The sequence below is a fragment of the Sorghum bicolor genome, chromosome 2 (assembly GCF_000003195.3).
Source record: "Sorghum bicolor cultivar BTx623 chromosome 2, Sorghum_bicolor_NCBIv3, whole genome shotgun sequence".
NCBI lineage: Eukaryota > Viridiplantae > Streptophyta > Magnoliopsida > Poales > Poaceae > Sorghum > Sorghum bicolor.
In genome coordinates, this window is record NC_012871.2 from 5,779,867 (window position 1) to 5,799,339 (window position 19,473).

Genomic DNA, 19,473 nt, shown 5'->3' on the forward strand with positions numbered 1-19,473 from the left:
CCGACGCGGAGCCAGCAGACGGCGCACTGGCGCGAGGTGGGCGGCGGGGCCGGGGTGGCCACCGGCGCGCGGGGTGGCGGCGGCGCTCAGCTCAGTGCATTTGAGTAACTTTCAAAACACACGCAGTGTATGTTCGATGTTCCCACAGTACTGCAGTGATCTCTTTTTTCCCCTTACAGACAGTGGATACCTACTACCGCCAGTGCAGCAGTGCTAGTTCTGCCCCTCACTTCTCGACGCCTGCTTGATGTGTGGACTTTGGTCTTGCAGAGTGAAGTCATAGTTGCTGCGTCAGGGGATGCGGAGCAACGGTAACACGAGGCAGTCTTTCCTCGTTAATTCTTGGGGTTTTCTATGTGCAAAGTTTGGTGGCAAGGGAACGGGCTTTGGTTCAAGATAGGAAGCCGATGCTGCTCTTGCGCCTGAGTGTTGGGCTGTATATGATTTGTAAGTTATTGGATTAGGCCCAAGAGGCCCATATATGTATATGTATATGTATATGTATATGTATATGTACTCAGACTCAAGAGATAGAGGGTGACTCCAGAAAATTCCCCAAACATCTACATGGTGTCAGAGCCGACTGTGGCGATGGCGGCGGCGACCTGTGGCAGCTGCCGGTGGTGAGGCCATCTCGAGAGCTGCAGGAGGAGAGGTTCGCTCTGGAGGCATCTAGCTGCAACGGAAAGGACAACGGAGGCACCCAGTTCGTAGGAGAGGATTTGTGGCTGGGTGTGCAGAGGAAGCAACTTAGGAGCTTGTGGTGGTGCGTGGATTGGAGAATAGAGCTCCTGAAGCCGCATCAGAGGAGCTTGTGGTGGCAGGTAGAAGCAGGTCAACATCGTGTGGTTGCTGGCCTGCAACGCAGTGGCAGCACAAAGGCTGGCAGGACCTCTGACGGGAACTGCAGACGTCAAGGAAAAGGTGAGGAGCTGATCTACAATCAGAAGCTGCAAAATAGGGAGGATTTGGTGCTGCTTGCTGCTGGAGGCTTGTACGTGTTAGTGAAAGGGAGCTAAGAGGTGCTGGTTATTTGGGTTGTTTAGACTACTAGTTGGTACACAACAGTATTTGTGGAAGTATCTACGGCAGGCTGTAGATTTCAGCAGAAATGGGAGATAATCAGGGGATTGAGCAGATATTGGGCAAGCTAGTCGATTTGCTTACTGAGAAGAAGAATGAGGCTCCATCTTCGAGCAAAGTGGGTGTGCCATTATATACAGATGCAGTTCAGAAATTGGAACTCACACCGAATGATATCAAACTGGAAGGCGTAAAGAATTATTTAGCTTGGTCCAGGAGGGCATTATTGTTGTTAAAGGCAAAGAAACTTGAAAGTTTCGTTAATGGAAAGGTAACTGAACCCAAGGATAAATCAAGTGATGAATGGAAAGCCTGGGATGCTACTAACTCTTTGATAGTTGCCTGGTTGTTGAGCTCAATGGTGCCACCTATTGCTGGATCAGTAGATACAATTATGACTGCATATGGTATTTGGGAATCACTATCGAAGACATACTCTGGTGTAGGGAATGTGATGTTGTTTGTTGATACAGATGATAGGCTCTATCATCTGAAACAGGGGGAGCTATCTCTGATGGAGTATGTTGCAGAGCTAAAGCGGTTATGGGCTGATTTGGACCACTATGATCCAATTGAGTTGCCACACCCTGATTGTGTGGCGTGGGTGAAGAAATGGGTTGAGAAAAAACGAGTTCTCCAATTCTTGAGAGGCCTCAATTCAGAATTTGAGGGAAGGCGTGCCTCTCTGTTTCATCAATCCAGCCTGCCTAGTATAGAAGAAGCTATTGCTGCTATGGCACAAGAGGAAACTAGGCTAAAGGTAATGAAAGGAAATGTTCCAGCCCCATCCCGTCCAGCATATGTTGTAACAAGATCTCAAGAGACTAGAATATGCTATAATTGTGGTGATAAGGGTCATCTGAGTCGGGACTGCAGTCAACCACAAAAGACTTATCGCGGAAGAGGAAGAGGCAATGATAGGGGTGCACCGAGAGGAGGTAGAGGTCATGGTGGAAGAAGAGACCTTAGAGCCAATTTTGCTATGTCTGAGGAAGGTGCTTCAGACTTAGTCACAATTTCAGCTACAGAATTAGAAGAGTTGAGAAAGCTGAAGGAAAATAAGAACAACTCAAAATCAGATGATCAGGGAGTAGTGTCAACTTCAACAGATAATGTTGCCAATTTTATCCATTGTGACGCAGGTATGAAAAAACAAGCTTTATTGTCCATAGAAAATTCTAATTCAAGTTGGATATTAGATTCGGGTGCATCCAGACATGTCACAGGCATGTCAAGTGAGTTTACATCATATACGCCATATTCATACTCTCATAAAGACACAATCCAGACTGCTGATGGAACATCTCGACCAATTAGAGGTGTTGGTACAGTGCAATGCACTCCATCTATAACATTGTCATCAGTATTATATGTTCCATCATTTCTAGTTAATTTGGTTTCAATAAGCTCGTTGGTTGATCAGATGGACTGTCAAGTTTTCCTTGATCGTGAAAATTGTTTAATTCAGGAAAGGAAGACTGGAAAGCGTCTTGGGACTGGGGTTCGTCATAATGGGCTATGGTATCTTGACAGAAGGAAGACAAATAAAGCGATATGTCTTGCTTTATCAGCCATTGCAAATGAAGATGAGGCTAAGGTAATGCTTTTGCATTGTCGGTTGGGACATATATCTTTTGATATTATGAGTAGGATATTTCCTGAACAAATGTGTAAGGTAGACAAAAGTAAGTTACTATGTGATGCATGTGAGTTTGGGAAACACACAAGAACTTCATATGTGAGTAGGGGATTGCGAAGTGTGTCACCTTTTATATTAATTCACTCTGATGTGTGGACTTCTCCAGTTGTTTCTCTGAGTGGAATGAAATATTATGTGACCTTCATTGATTGTTACTCTCGAATGACATGGTTATATCTCATGAAACATAAAAGTGAGGTGCTTAACTGCTTTAAGGACTTTTGTGCATGCATAAGAAACCAATTCAATGCTCATGTTCATATTATTAGAACTGATAATGGGTCAGAGTATGTGAACAATGAATTTAGAAGTTATCTATCTACTGAGGGAATATTACATCAAACCTCTTGTCCTGATACACCTGCACAAAATGGAGTGGCAGAAAGGAAGAATAGACATCTCTTGGAGGTGGCTCGTTCACTCATGTATACTATGAACGTGCCTAAGTTCTTTTGGAGTGAGGCAGTTATGACCGCTACTCATCTTATTAATCGTATGCCATCGAGAGTGCTTGGTATGAAAACTCCATGTGAAATGTTTTTTGGAAAAAATGAGTTTATTGTTCCACCAAAGGTGTTTGGATGCACATGCTTTGTTAGGGATCATAGACCATCTGTTGGGAAATTAGATCCTCAAGCTGTTAAGTGCATTTTTATTGGCTACTCATCTGGGCAAAAGGGGTACAAATGTTGGAGCCCATCAGAACATCGTACATTTGTGAGTATGGATGTTACTTTTAGGGAAACTATTCCTTTCTATGGGGAGAAAACAGATTTGAGTGATCTTTTTCTTGATCTTGATTCTTCTAATACGTGTGAGGTTGGTGATGAGGAGAATGGACCATTAGTGACTAAGGATGTTGAGGAATCGAGGAGGAGTAAAGTGATTACTGGTCTAATCCCATGTCCAGTGGTTGTAAGTGAAGCAACAAATGTGGAGACGGAGAGAACATCACACACTGAAAGAAATCTGCAGGTGTACACGAGGAGGAGGAGAAATCCTTCTGTACAACCTTCACCTGTTAATGATGAAGATGGTACCCAGGTGGAGCAACCACAGTTGGTGCAGCAAGAACAACTTCCAATTGATAATGAGGTTGATAATCCATCAGCACCTTCAAGTGAAAATATCAACTCTTCTATCGATCTCCCTATTGCTACAAGAAAAGGAATGAGAAGTACAGCAGGAAAACCTCCAGAGAGATATGGCTTTGAAGATGGCATTGAGGACAAGAATGATATAGCTAATTATGTCTCATATGAATCCCTATCTTCTACCTACAAAGCTTTTGTAGCATCATTGCAATCTGTGGCAATTCCAAGAGACTGGAAAGAGGCAAAGCGAGATCCTAAGTGGAAGGAAGCCATGCTAGAGGAGCTAGCAGCACTTGAAAAGAACAAAACTTGGGATCTTGTACCTTTTCCGGTGGGAAAGAAGGTGGTTAGTTGCAAATGGGTATATACAGTAAAGCAAAATCCCAATGGTAAGATAGAGAGATACAAAGCAAGATTGGTAGCAAAAGGATATAGTCAAACATATGGCATTGATTATGATGAGACATTTGCCCCTGTTGCAAAGATGAGCACTGTTAGAACATTGATCTCCTGTGCTGCTAACTTTGAATGGCCACTATATCAGTTGGATGTTAAGAATGCATTCTTGCATGGAGATCTTCAGGAAGAAGTTTATATGGAAATTCCACCTGGATTTGATACCGCTCAAACTAAGGGAAAGGCATTGAAACTAAAGAAATCTTTGTATGGTCTAAAGCAATCGCCAAGGGCATGGTTTGATCGCTTTAGGCGGGCGATGTGTAAGATGGGATACAGGCAATGCAATGGGGACCACACTGTATTTTATCATCACTCTAATAATCGAGTAACTATTCTTGCAGTCTATGTGGACGATATAATTATTACTGGAGATGACACTTTAGAAATAGCTCGGCTGAAAAAGAATCTAAGCAAAGAGTTTGAAGTCAAGGATCTTGGACAACTTAGATATTTTTTGGGTATCGAAATAGCAAGATCTCCTAAAGGGATTGTTCTTTCACAACGGAAGTATGTATTGGATTTGCTAAATGAGACAGGTATGCTTGGATGTCGCACAGCTTCTACACCTATCGAGCAGAACCACAAATTATGTGCTCAGTCTGGAGATCCAGTGGATAAAGAGAAATATCAAAGACTTGTAGGACATTTGATTTATTTATGTCATACAAGGCCTGATATAACATATGCCGTAAGTGTGGTGAGTCGATACATGCATGATCCTAGGAGTGGGCATATGGATGCAGTCTGCAGAATCTTGCGATATCTGAAGAGTAATCCTGGAAAAGGACTATGGTTCAAGAGAAATGATCACCTAAATATTGAAGGTTACTGTGATGCGGATTGGGCAAGCTGTTTGGATGATAGAAGGTCAACATCTGGCTATTGTGCATTTGTTGGAGGAAATTTAGTATCATGGAGGAGCAAAAAACAACCAGTAGTGTCTCGCTCAACTGCGGAGGCAGAATATAGAGCCATGTCCGTGTGTTTAAGTGAGATGTTATGGTTAAAGAATTTATTATCTGAGTTGAAACTAGGGGGAGTTTATCTAAAGCTCTGGTGTGATAACAAGGCAGCGATCAACATTGCTAATAACCCAGTTCAGCATGATAGAACTAAGCATGTGGAGATTGATCGCTTCTTTATCAAGGAGCGGCTAGATGATGGAACACTTAAACTGAGTCATGTAGCTTCAAGTGAGCAAGTAGCTGATTGTTTAACAAAAGGTTTAGGAGTTAATGAATGTATGTTAGCATGTAACAAGATGGGGATGATTGATATCTATCGCCCATCTTGAGGGGGAGTGTTGGGCTGTATATGATTTGTAAGTTATTGGATTAGGCCCAAGAGGCCCATATATGTATATGTATATGTATATGTACTCAGACTCAAGAGATAGAGGGTGACTCCAGAAAATTCCCCAAACATCTACACTGAGCTTGGCAAATGATGACCTGTAGTGGCCTCGTGCTTCTGGCATGTCCGCCTAGCATTGTTAGTGTGGGTCATTTGGGTCTACCATGGGAAGTCGGAGCTGCTGGCTGCTCTACAGTCATGCTTGGTAACCATGACTCATGGTTGTGCTTCACCGCATTGTGTGTCATGTGTTTGGCTAGCCCTTCTTGTACATGAAACTACTCTATCTTTTTTCCTAATTGAAAGGTAGAGCTCCTACCATTAGTTTAAAAAATTACAAAGAAGCCACGCTACCAATTTTCTTAAAGATAAAATGATAATGTCATGCAAATTCCTTTTTTTGTGTAGACCTTATTTACATGCTAATACTATTAATAATTGGACATTAGTTTTGGAATCTCCTGATTTTTTTGGGAGCTATGAAATCTCTTGATATTTAATTATCTGGTTTAGGTTCCACTAAAAGACAGGTTTAATAGCTGATGCAGTGCTCCCTTCGACAGATAGAGGTCGGCAAATTGGCTTGCAATTGGTGAAAATTACCAAGCATGAATTGCGTTACATTCACTTGCCACTAGGCGTTTACCAAAGCCGCTACTATATTGTACTCCACTAGATGTTTGGGTGACGAGCAAGCTGCATGCTGTAAACTGTGTGCTTTTTTTTCATATCACCATTATGAACTGTGCTAGTGTATCGGATGGAAATTTAGACCAATATTGTAAACTACAAATGGTCTTGCATGTAGTCTATGAATAATAGATCACCATGGGCTGCTGCCCTCAATTATCGATACTAATGTGTCTGTCAAATACTCCTTTATACTATTTCTTCACCATCTGAATTGAAAAGCGATGGTAGGCGCCACCTGAAGCGCGCCACCTTTTCTAATACTTTTCTGCATATAGCAATATCTGGAACTGTTTTTTTTTAAAAAAAACTTGAGATTGAAGCACACCGTTTTTTGTACAGCAGCAAAAAAAAGTTTTTTTTGTAGTCCTGGTTTTTTTATGCTATACTGCAAGATTTCAATTTGAAACCGGTCCCTCAACACACACAATTTGCGAGATACGGAAGATAATTTTACCTGCTCAACGTAAATAAACACAAGACCAAATAAACAAAATTCACTAAAAACAGCTGCTCGTTAGTACGGCCAAGAAAAAGGAAGCATATGAATCATATATAACTTATAGCCAAAAATCCAAATTATGCAACTATAATCTAAGCACGGCCAGAATACTTCACCTGAGCTTACTATAATCTAACCAAGTTGGTAGCAGCACTACTTATATTAGAGCATGAACTTTCAGTGCTTGATTATTTTGCAGACACCGGTGTTTCGGAGAAACAGCGAACATAGCGACCAACCTTGAGCCTGGTTATACATTTGGAAGTGCCAAAAACACTCACTTTCTTGCGGTCCATGTCATATATGCTATGAATTTATGTTCACAGGGTGAAAAAAGGAAAACCACATTGTAATCCAGATGCATATCAACCACCTCGCTGAGTCGCTGTCCAACATGTCACTTCTTTTGTGATACTTTTCTCCAAAGAGCTGGACAGAGCTCACAGTGTCCTTTAACACCCATTCTTCTGCATATATCATAATCCTGAAGAACCCAAATGGACAGTTTGTATCTCTCTTCATTACAATAAAACAATTCTTCTTTAGTAATGCAATGCAGATACCCTTGGGATTGACCAAAATAAATACACCAGCATCTCCCATGGTTTGCAATCACATTTGGCAATCTGATCATCCTTCTTGTCCTTCCGTGTACATCTACAACAACTACCTGTTGTTGTTCATACGAGTCCCGAACTATGAAATGCAGGAATTAAGCCATTAACAAAGGCGCACCGATTGATAGACAGGTGGACATGATTCTGCCATACTTCTGATTGTCCTTGCTCTTCTTCTTCTTCTTCCTCAGTTTGGTTGCAGCTCCAAGTCCCCGTTTTGGATGAGTAAGTGTGCACCGACATCGACTCCAAGTACACGCTAGCCTTTTGGAACTGGACCAAGTGAAAGTGGGAGGATACTACCGGATTGAAAGCCAAATAGGTGTGGATTAATCCTTGAGGAGAGCCGCAAGGGGGCACGGCTTCCCATTGCTTTGTGGTCGGGTTGCAAACAATATAGCCCGATGCTTGTTCATGGTACCACAGCTTCCTCTGGTGTCCAAAGAGCAAAAGACCATTGCAGGAATCCAATAAGATCAGGTTATGATTCCCATTCTGTTCCGTCAGGAAGGAGAAGGCAGAGTCAATGTCCAAAGGCATGGATCTTGCTCCCAGATCCATCAAACTGAAACTGAAGTGGCCGTCCTTCTCTGGAGTCATGAAGAAGAGTCCTTGCATGGCACCGGTCGAGAACGATCAGTGAAAGCAGGATTGATCGAGATGGAGATGTGAGGGGATGCACACATGAGCGCGCAAGAGAAAGCTGCAGCAATGAGGAGGAAGCAAAAGGGGCTTGGCTGCAGGCTTACCTGCAGCCGTGTACCGGCTGCAAATGGCCTGGATCGACCATCGACGTACGCCTCGACGGGCGTTATTTCTAAACCCTAGCAACGCCCAGGCTTGAGAGAGCAAATCAGCGGTGGACTTCGCGGTATCTGTTTTGTGTCATATATAATGTATATAGATATATATGACTCTGGTTGGGTCTGGTGCCTGAGAGTCTGTTCAACATTCATTGTCCATCATCCACAATCGACGTCTGCCTAAACAGCGTGCATGCAAACTTATTTGACCCCATTGACTATGCTCGAAGTTTGATCTCCTCCCTAGTAAAACCAAACTTCATCTTAACATTTAAATCACTAGGTTTTCCTAGTAAACCCAAATGAGCTTCAATTTTTTCGCCTAGCCTTAAATAGGAACAATAAAAAAATCACAAGATAATTGTTATTGTCTAGGGATATAATAAGGCAAAATCAATATATGGAGGTAATGTCCATGTGTTGCACTATTGCTAGATCCAAGGGTGAATCTACTTCAAATCGTTGGAGCCGACTCACTTTGGTGACTTCCCGAGAATCTCTTAAACCCTATGTTTTCTAACCAGCTAGGACCAAGGACTCAAGGAGGCTAGCAGATCTCCACCGATCGGAGCGCCAGTTTGAGCTTCATGCACTACTGGAAACTCAAATTTCCCTGCCATATGACTAGGTTTACCTCAAGTTGCCGTTCTCGTCACAAGCTAGCGTTTCTTTGGGCCATACCACATCATCGCCAAGGTTGGCTCAGTGGCGTATCAATTTTGGAGCTCCCGCCTTCATCGACTATACATCTTGTGTTCCATGTCTCCCAACTGAAAAAAGCGGTGGGTGCTCATCATACTTTCACAACAATACCTCCTTCTGAATCATCAATGTGGAGTGTGCCAGAGCGCATTCTACAACCTCATCTTCTACGCTGAGGTACTTCATCTATTATGTAGGGATTGATCAAATGGTCTCATCTTCTTGAGTCCTTTGCAACCTAGGAGGAGCTCGATGGTCTTCGTTGACCCTTTCCATATGCTTTGATCTAGGGACATCTAGGCGTGCAAGGGGGTTTAGGGGAGAGAGGTGTGAGCACCGGCCCTACTCTCTGTCCAACAATGGCGATTGACAAGGAAGGCGTTCAAGAGGCAAGTGGAGCTGATGCAAAGGTATGCTAGGAGCTAGGCCCAAGACCAAGAGTGTGCACTACTTCGGCCCACAATGGGACTGTGTGTGAGTGCGACAGCTTGTAGCCCTACATGGCACATAAGTAGGTGTAGGTGAGAAACAGATAAGGCTATGGACACTATAAAGAACCCTTTTCCAAGTAATCGAGATTCCTCTATTTGTCGTCTCTGTGCTCTGCTTCCTTCCCCAACTCTGATTCTTCCCTTTTCCTTGCTACGATGCTGCTAACAAGTGGTACTCAGAGCCTTCTATCCTCAGCTGATCTATTTGCACCTTCACCTTGATCTAAGATCATAATCCTTAATGGTAGGTTGATCGCCGCTTTCTGCCCCGGCATTGAGCATATAAACCCGTAGGTCCGTGTCGAGGTTGGTTTGGTCGGTGAAGTGATGTTCACTAGTGCAATATGTCTAGAGCCTCTGTATTGAGCGTATAAACCCGGCAGCCTAGCCCAAATTAACTGAGGCAGGCTGCCATCCCGCCCGTCTCTATGGTCCAAACCAAAATGTCTCCCCAAATTTTTTTTGTAGTAGTGAATTCCACTCTAGAGCCTCACCAAATCAACAACAGTCCACTGTAGAGCCTCACCAAATCAACAACAGTCACTTCACCCATTTCTGCTGAGAACTCAGAGCCGTAGAGCCCTACTTCAAGTTGCTCCTCGATGATATGAAATCCATGAAGACCTCCCAAAGGCAGCATCGGTGTGGTCGAGTCTTGGATTAGCGTCATCGCACTCTCGCCAATTGATTAGGTCATCTTGAGGATGTAGCCAAGGTGTTTGACGCCTGGAAGCCTACCATGGACATGTTCATGAGGGAGCTACATGTTGAGATGGACAAGATCCACAAAAAAGAGGATGCCATTGAGAAGATTCGTGAGGAGATGACAACATTGTGCAAGATAGTGAGCCACATGATGCTCAAATCCGTCTTGTATGTGGCGTCTAGCATCTTGCCACAACCAGTGGTGACTACGACGACTACATCCACCAGGCACCCATTCATTGCCCCATGTGTTGCCCACAAGATTGCTCAACCTCATCGGGGGCCTGAGTCCTGGACTCTGCTCCTGGTCAAGGGTACGCTACAACAAGCCTATCCCCCTTCCTTCACCTTGAGCAAGTAATTTTTGAGTTCTATGTTGAACACAGGTGTCCTGACATGCCATAGGGTGTGTAGGATCCACTGTGGGATCCCCATGTCTCAAACGGTAAGTTGCCTAAGCTGATGTTCCCTTGTTTTGATGATGAAAGTCCACGTCTCTAGATCCACCAATGCAATGACTATTTGATATGTATGATATCGCCCCGCGTTGTTGGATCAAAGTTTCCACGATGCATCTGTCTGGGGCTGTCGCACATTGGTTCCCCGTAGTAGAGTAGCAAGTCATCGCGATGTTGTGGCCAACATTATGTGCACTCATGTTAGAGCGCTTCGGCAAAGCACGTATTAATCATTCGCTAGTTATTTCATATCAGGCAGACTGGTTTGGTGTAGGAGTATGTTGATAAATTCACGGCTATCATTGATGGATTGTTAGCTTATGGCAAAATACTAATCCTATCTATTATGCCATGGTATTTGTTGATGGGTTGTGTGATGGTATCCATAGTGTAGTCCATATGCAACGCCCCTTCTACACTAGATAGAGTCACGCTGACCGGAGTCATTCATATGGACCAAGCCACTCTATGGGGTCTACTACCACTTCTAGCTTCACCTGCTCGTCCTGATAAGGTGGAGCGGCCTGGGCCAGCTGGTACTAGTGATGATTGGCATGTGCATGGCATGGAGGACAAGTTAGACACACTACGCAACTACTCCCATGTTCGAGGGCTCTACGTCCGCTGCGGTGAGAAATGGTCTCGCAATCATTGTTGTCCAAAGCAAATTCAACTGCATGTCCTTCAATGCAAGAGGTTGGGGATCTCTACCACTAGCTGTGATGAAAGTGATGAGTAGGAGTGTTCTGCGGAGGAGGATACTGAATCTCACAGCTGTTCTTGACTCTCTCTTCAACAACATTGCCTTGTAGGACTACATAGTCCTATGTAGTTTGTGGGGCAATTTCAGGGTAATTTCTGGTGGATTCTGGAAGCTCTAACACCTTTGTCAGTGAGTCTGTGGCTTCTCAACTTCAAGGCAGTTTAAATTGTAGCTAACCGATCAAAGTGGTAAATAGGAGTTAGATGCTGTGTTAGTTAGAGTTCAAGCAATTAAAGTGGTCCATCAGCACCTCACTAGGAGAAGTAGAAAATTCTGGTTATGATCAAGGTCTCTCAAACGTGGCACGTTCCACGAAAAAACTAGTAGAAGCAACAGGGGATAGTGGCTAGTGGGGCATAAACACAAATACCTAATGTGCAGGCAAGGCATGGTGGATCATCTTGCACCTTGGCCTAGAGGCAGTTGCTCGCCTGCTCTCCTAGTTCGTGACCATGTGCTGGTCATCAGGCATAGCCACAGTTGGCAGCCTACCGCATGCAGGGGCAGCGTGCAAGGTGCAGGCCATGTCCCGCAGCTGGCTGTGCACAGGGGCCATCCACAGCCATAGAAGCATGTGTGCGGCAACGCGCAAGGTGCAGCCATGGCCCAAAGGTAGACGTGTGTAGGGGCCGCCCATAGCTGCGGAGGTGCGCAACCACCTGTTTGCACAACAAAAGCGTAGGGCTGCCCTGCCAGGTGGATAGGGGTGGACGGCCAGGGCACTATGAAGCCAGGATGGCGAACGTCGTGGCCACAGTGGTGTATGTCGCACATGTGGTGGTGGGCATTGGGGCTGCGGCAGCCGCCATAGGTGCCAGCACGGCCACCGCTGTGTTGTGGGCTGCGACCACACCCTGGAGCTCCCGCATCCGCCACGTGCCACCGCGAGGAACTCGGAGCCGTCTCCACCGGATGCAACAAACATGAGGGACCACAGCCTGAGAGGCCACAGCTGCCGCCACCCGCATGACTACAACGACCATCAGCGGGCGGAGAAGGGCAAGCAAGCGGCCAGTCATGTAGCCTTGCCTAGCGGCAGCGCGCCTCATCAGCCTTGTCGCATCCCCGCCATACGACGCCTTGTGGCCTCACCTTCCTCGGTGGCGGCGACCTTGCTCAGAGCTCAGAGACAAAGCACGTCTGCCATGTCCCCACCGTGGTGCCATCGTGCCCCCGCGTCCACACCATGCCGCCGGCGGTTGGATCAGCGAGGGCCACAGATCGCACGAGCAAGGGAGCAGGCGTCGCGCGGTGTTGTTTCCTTCTAGGAGGATCCGTGATCAATGCCATTGGGATAAGGGCCCACCTGGCGGCGTGACTTATCGCAGCTTCCACTCGTGGGATTGCACGTTGTAGACACAAAGACGACCCAATCAAATGTCGCACGAAACTTTCTTTCTTTTTGGTTGCAGGTCTGAAATTGTTTGTTTTCTGAGAGTTCACCTCAAGTACATCGTTTTTTTGTGATCTACGCAAGTTTTTTTTTTTGATCCTAACTCTTCAATGTTATTATTATCGGAGGTTCTAGCGCCCGAACGTCCGGCGCGCGAGTGTTTCCGGACGCTGGTGCTTTACCTAACCCCGCCCGTCCCAGCCAAAAAAAGAAAGGGAGTTCGCCCGCCCCTGACAACCTCGTCGCGCCCTACACTCATGGAACCCTGCACTGTCTTCTGCTCCTCAATGTGCTCCTATCCCCCGTTCCCCAACGCACCTAGTCCCCCCACCGTACCTGTATCCCAAAAAAACATGTAACACTTCAACTGCAATATTGCAAAAAAAACATATGAAAAAACTATGGAGTACAACAATGGGTTGTAAATACTGCAATATTGAAAAAAAATATAGTGCAATAATGAAACACATGCACTGCAACATTCAAAAATTATCTACGACAACACTAAAAAAATATGTAGTGCAACATTAAAAAACACGCACTGCAACATTCAAAAGATATATACTGCAACAAACTAAAATAAGTACAACAACAGAAAACATAACTTGCTACAATAACAAACCAAAGCTACTGCAACAACAGAAATAAAAGAAAAAAACTAATGCAACAACAGAAATAAAATACTTGTGCAACAACAAGACGATGCTACTACTACAACAACAAAAAGCCTACTGCAAACGGAGTTCACTGGAACCCTAGCCACCGCTACATCCCTCAAATCTAGATCTAGATCCAGAGGAGAAGGAGGAGCACGAGGAGAGCTCAGACCAGAGGAGGAGGAGGAGGAGGAGGAGGAGAGCTCAGATCCAAACAGGGATCCACCTACCTCGTCGGAAGAACTCGGAACCCACCGTCGTCGCCCTCCTGTCCATTGGGAGGGCACGGGAGTTGGGTTGCGGGGCTGGCATGGAGTCCCATGGAGCTCGTAGAGGGAGAGGGAGGTCCATGGAGCTCGCAGAGGGGGAGGGAGGGAGGAAGGGAGGGAGTGCTAGCGGGTGCGACGAGGTGGCACGCGGCGTTTCCCTGCGAGCACGCGGCATGCTGCAACAGAATGGAGAGAGCGACGTGAGCGTTGCGGGACTCTGGAGTGAGCGGTTGAGAGGATAAGGACCGGGAGTGGTGGGTTTAGGTGTGTCGGTTGGTTTGGCGCGGGTGCGTTCGTTCCGTCCAGACGCCCGTTGTACATCAATAATTCCCTATTATTATTCTACAAGATTTTTGAAAACAATCCCTCCATAACACGAACAATTTGTAAGATACGGAAGATAATTTTACCCATTCAACATAAATAAATACACAAGACCAATAAACAAAATTCACCCTAAATAGCTGCTCTTTAGTACGGACAAGAAAAAAGGAAGCATATGAATCATATACTTATATATAGACAAAGATCCAAATTACGCAACTTGGGCAACTGCATCCATTAATTTAACTAGCATCTATAAAGGTACACAATATAAACGTCTCAACAGGCTTCATGAGAATAATGTGTCCAAGCACCGGTAGAACACTTCACCTGAGGTTACTACGATTTAACCAAGTCGCAAGCAGCTCATACTTAGAGCAGGCACTTTCAAAGCTTACTTGAGAGGCGCCGGTGATTCAGAGAAATGGGGAACATAGCGACCAACCTTGAGCCTACTTATACATTTGGAAGTGGCAAAAACACTCACTTTCTTGCTGTCCATGTCATATGCTATGAATTTATGTTCACAGGGTGAAAAAAAGAAAATCACATTGCAATCCAGATGAATGTCAGCCACCTCGCTGTTCACCAGGATGTTTCTGTGACACTTTTCTCCAAAGAGCTGGAGAGAGCTAACAGTGTCCTTGAGCACCCATTCTTGTGCTTCATAATCCAGAAGAACCCAGATGGAGAGTTTGTGTCCCTTTTCATGAGAATTAAATACTTTTTCTTTAGTAATGCAATGCAGATACCCTTGGGATTGACCAAAATAAATACATTTCCGTCTCCACCAATAACCAACAACCACATGTGGCAGTCTGATCATCCTTCTTGCCCTTCCTTGTACATCTACAACAGCTATTTGTCGTGTATTCAAGCCGCAAAACTATCAAATGCAGGAAGCCATTAACAAAGGCGCGCCGATTGTTCATAGATAGTTGGACATGATTCCACCATCCTTCCAATTGTCCTTGCTCTTTTTCTTCCTCAGTTTGGCTGTGATGACTCCAGCTCCCAGTTTCAGATGAGTAAGCCTGCACCGATGTTAACTTCAAGTCCATGCTGCCAGTCTCTTGGAATTGGACCAAGTGGAAGTGTGAGGATACTGCCGGATCGAAAGCCAAATAGGTGTGGTTTACTCCTCGAGGAGAGCCGCAAGAGGGCACGGCTTCCCATTGCTTTGTGGTTGGATTGCACACAATATAGCCCGATGCTTCTTTACTGTACGGCGGCTCCCTGGTGCCCAAAGAGCAAAAGGCCGTTGCAAGAATCCAGTAAGATGAGGTTATGGTTCCCAGGCCGTTCCGTCAAGAAGGAGAAGGCAGAGTCAACGTCCAAAGGCATGGATCTTGCTGTCAGATCCATCAAACTGAAACTGAAGCGGCCCTTCCTCTATAGTCATGAAGAAGAGTCCTTTCATGGCTTGGCGGAGCTTCTTGCGGTGGCCGGGATCAGCAATGAGGTCGCGCCATGCCTTGGACACGCACTTGAACCGGCAGACGGACATGGCAGGGACGCGGGAGAGGATCTCGACGAGGAGATCGATCGTCGGGGAGGGCGGCCACCGCGCCCGCGCTCCTCTTGGAGCAGTCCTCCATGGCACCGATCCAGAACGATCTGTGAAAGCAGGGGATCGATCGAGATGGAGATCGATGTGAGGGGATGCGCACGCGAGAGAAAGCTGCAGCAATGGTGAGGCGAAAGGAGGGGGCGCTTACCAGCCACACGCACATACCGGAGCTGGCCGGCTCGGATCGATGGCGCCCGCGGCCGTGATTTCTAAACCCTAGCAACGCCTTCGCTTGATGAGCGAGAGATCGAGCCAATCAGCGGTGGACTTCACGGTGTGCGTCCTGCGTCGTACAGTATATTGTAGATTTATTTTAATTTTGGGCTGGGTGGGCCTGGCGAGAGTCCGATCATCGTCCGTCATCCATACAACAGCTGAGTCATGGAGCAATGCAAGGTCCAAATTTAACACCAATTAATATGCTCGAAATGTTTCAAAAAAAATGCTCCAAATCCGATCTCCTTCATAGTAAAACTGAACTTCGGTCCCCTGCTTAATATTAAAATCACTAGGTCATTCTCCATGGGTTGTAATGGGAACAATAAAAAACATCATGACATAATTAATTGTTCTTGTCCGAGGATATAAGGCAAAATCAGGATATGGAGGATATGTCCATGTCTTGCTAGGTATATTCATTGTGTTGATTTGCAATAAAAATAAAAATAAAAATCATGTCACCCTATATGAAATCCATATTACCCTACCATACCTATATATCTCTATATTTTTTTGTAGAAAGGGCCGCAAAAGCTTTGTGGCTATTTTTATTAAAGGATGAAAAAGAAAAACAAGTGTTGGCCTAGTTTTTTAGTGGAAACCGAGCCTGAAAACCACACAAGTGAGGACATGATGTCACTCCTCCCATACAACTTGGTACTCCAACCGGACCACTAATAACTTCACATCACGGTATGCTCCGAGCCAAGTTGATCAAAGACGACTCAACTAGCAACTCCATACTAAAGCAACTTAGGATGCCACTATAAGCTAAAAACAACTAGCATAAACGCAACAAACCCAAAGCATTGATGCCGAGCACCACCAGCGAGACAGCTTGAAGCACCACCATGGCCAGGTAGTAGGAAAGGAGCAGCGAAGTGGAGCTAAAAAGCCTCGCAACGCTTTCAAGAAGGAAACGACACCAAGGTAACAACATCAAAAGCCCACCATGGGAGGGTTTTCACCCGTAAATCACAACTAGGTAGGAGGAGAGGTACCAGAAGGATGCCTCCAAGGAGGACACGACATTCGCGAATGTCGTTGTCCAGGCTTTCACCAAGACCTCTTACACCCACCCACCGCATCCTACCAAAGCCCACCCCAAAGTGGGACAATCATGAAGGAAAGCGCTAGTGACGAACACAAGTGTCCCTATTGACACTCGATGCCACCATGCGGACCGCGAGCATCCTCGTAGCAAGAGCAGCCGCATGACGATGTCCTCGAACCATCAAGGAGATGGGACACAGAGAGCCAAAGGGGCTACCCGCCGCTGCAAGAAGGCACGACTACCGCCCTGAGGAAGGATGACAGGTAGCAGCAGCCACCAGCCAGCCAAGAGAAGCACCACGCCAAGCTGCCAAAGAGAATGCCCACTGCTAGGACTAGCCAAAGCCAGCCAATAGCAAGCCAGACTACCCAACATCAGGGAAGAAGGGGGATGATGGGGAGGAGGAGGGAACTAGGAAGGGGAGGTAGAAGCCCTGGCTACTCAGCCTGCCAACACCCACCGGCCTGCCACCCTCCACATGGCCTGGAAACTGAAAAAATATCTCTAACGCCCTATTACTTATCTCGGACATGTTATCTCTGGTGCCGGACTATCTACAGATCCTGTACTAAAGTTCAGCCAATGGTTGATTTGGCCAGTTCCTTCCAATACGAAAGGCTCTCCGTGGCCTCTAATACTGCTATGCGCTTTGGTTTGAGACAAAGCATCACCTGAAAAATTGCTAACCTCTACTCAGCTGATTAATGTGTTCCTTTTTCTTCACATTGTGTATATGCTATTAGATCAAAATTAAATGTGACCCTCCCCCCAACAGACGAAAAATAAAAAGAGCCTTGATACAAAGATCCTTGATACAATCAAGCAAGACACATGCATGTAACTGTAGGCTGACAGTCGATATGCGATTCTTCAAGCAAACCCAGTTTGTGCAGGGGCGGAATCAGGATTTAGATATAATTAGATATAAGGGGGACTAGTTCACCAAGTATTGACAATTTTTTATAAGATTTCAGTGTCAGACATTAATATCAGCTTAAAAAATAATGAACTTAATGTTGGCTTACTATAAATTATCTCTAATCATTTTCTTTTTTTCTTCATCAAACAAGTTTTAATTGTCTAAATTAAAGATAAAAGGGACATTGTTAATAAAACCAACAGTCTACATCATATTTATTTTTATCTAGCCATGAAGAATTATACAATCAAGAGATATACCTTGAGAAAAACATACTATGAAGATGTATTTTATTTCTAATATTGGTCTTGGGAACACTTCTTATTTTTACCTATAATCTTCTAAATTAAAACAACTAATAAGAAATCATATTATATAGGAGTACTAAGCAACCTTACCCTTGTCTCTGCCCCTGCAGCTGGGTCATCATGATACTATATATCCCTTGAGAAAATACTCGAAGAACTACAGGGAAGTACCCTCTCCATACTGAAGTTAAAGCTACAATATCTTGACATAGATAGAGCCACTAGAGCCGGATGCTTGATGATTAGGCTCTGGAGCTTGAAGAACTGGGGCAGAAAGACCTATGCAAACATATATAACAAAAAAAGACACAAAGGAGCGTTGCATCATGAAGATAGATAGACACAAAAGACGTGTTTTAACAAGATTCAAGACAGATAGGTTTGGCGTCAGATGCTCAGAACAGTAGACTTGAGCATTATTTTTTTTGAACATACTTGAGCGTTATTTATACTAGCAAATATGCACGTGTGACACGCACGTATTTATATTGTTGGATGTTCTTTGATTTTATTTCCACTTTACATTACAGTTGTTGTTCATTTAAAATATGGTACTATAAGTAATGTAAGATATTTGCTAGTTTTTTTGTTCGTTGTCTGTCATAATAAATAAAATCATGTTTGTTTAAATTTTATTATTTTCTTTTTAATTGCTAATACATACACTTGCATGCATTTATATTGATGTGCCTTCATATTATTCTACTTTTCTCAAATAGTTTATTTATTATAGTTGCATGCATGCATTCATATTTTTCTTTTTCTAATTAATCTATTTATTAGTTGCATGCATGCATCTTGATGTTTATTTTTTACGAACAATCCGCGACAAGCGTGGGTGCATCCATATTTTCTTTCTTTTTCAATTAATTTATTTATTATTACTATTCTCGTACAGGGCGTGTTGTAGTGCTAACGAATTGGACCTAAAAAAATCAAAAAGCTATACATGTGAGTTGGGGTTGAACTCTGATACGCAAGTATGGACCAAATGGAGTCTAAGAGGAATCTTAATTTAGTAGGAGTCTTACATCTTACATCATATAAGATCATGGGTGACGGATGGCTCATATAGGCCAACGTTTAGATCGAACGGTTACTAGAGAGAGAGCGCTCCCTCAAAAAACTCGCTCTTTTATAGTGTGATGATGACTAGTACCACACCCTAGAACTTTAGACTGGTGTACGTGTTAACAATCGCTTTGTACCTTTTGATATGGCATTGGTGTTAGTGAAAAAAATGTAGTCATCTTCTACAGCTCTGCTAGGCTAGACCCAAACAATAAGTATCATAATATAAAGTAAGCTCTGCTTTATTCAAATCCTCTTATTACATGGCTCT

At 44.5% G+C, this 19,473-nt stretch overlaps 2 protein-coding genes and 1 pseudogene across 2 annotated transcripts; 1 reads left to right on the plus strand and 2 right to left on the minus strand.

Moving 5' to 3' along the window:
• LOC110433129 lies at positions 552-2,882 on the plus strand. The gene is made up of 2 exons (XM_021454808.1): positions 552-2,225; positions 2,552-2,882. Exons 1-2 carry the CDS (start codon positions 1,112-1,114, stop codon positions 2,593-2,595), a joined length of 1,158 nt encoding a protein of 385 aa, XP_021310483.1. The 5' UTR covers positions 552-1,111; the 3' UTR covers positions 2,596-2,882.
• LOC110432584 lies at positions 7,069-8,115 on the minus strand (annotated as a pseudogene).
• On the minus strand, positions 14,345-15,662 carry LOC110432282 (F-box protein At2g23160-like). The gene is given in 5 exon segments (XM_021452375.1): positions 14,345-14,944; positions 14,946-15,300; positions 15,302-15,450; positions 15,452-15,604; positions 15,606-15,662. Coding segments are annotated over 5 exon segments (1,200 nt in total). The 5' UTR covers positions 15,660-15,662; the 3' UTR covers positions 14,345-14,455.

Coding starts and splice junctions, on each gene's coding strand:
- LOC110433129 (XM_021454808.1), top strand. CDS start 1,112: ATGGGAGATAATCAGGGGATTGAGCAGATATTGGGCAAGCTAGTCGAT. Junction 2,226..2,551: donor TTTTATCCATTGTGACGCAG/GTATGAAAAAAC, acceptor TGTTTAATTCAG/GAAAGGAAGACTGGAAAGCG.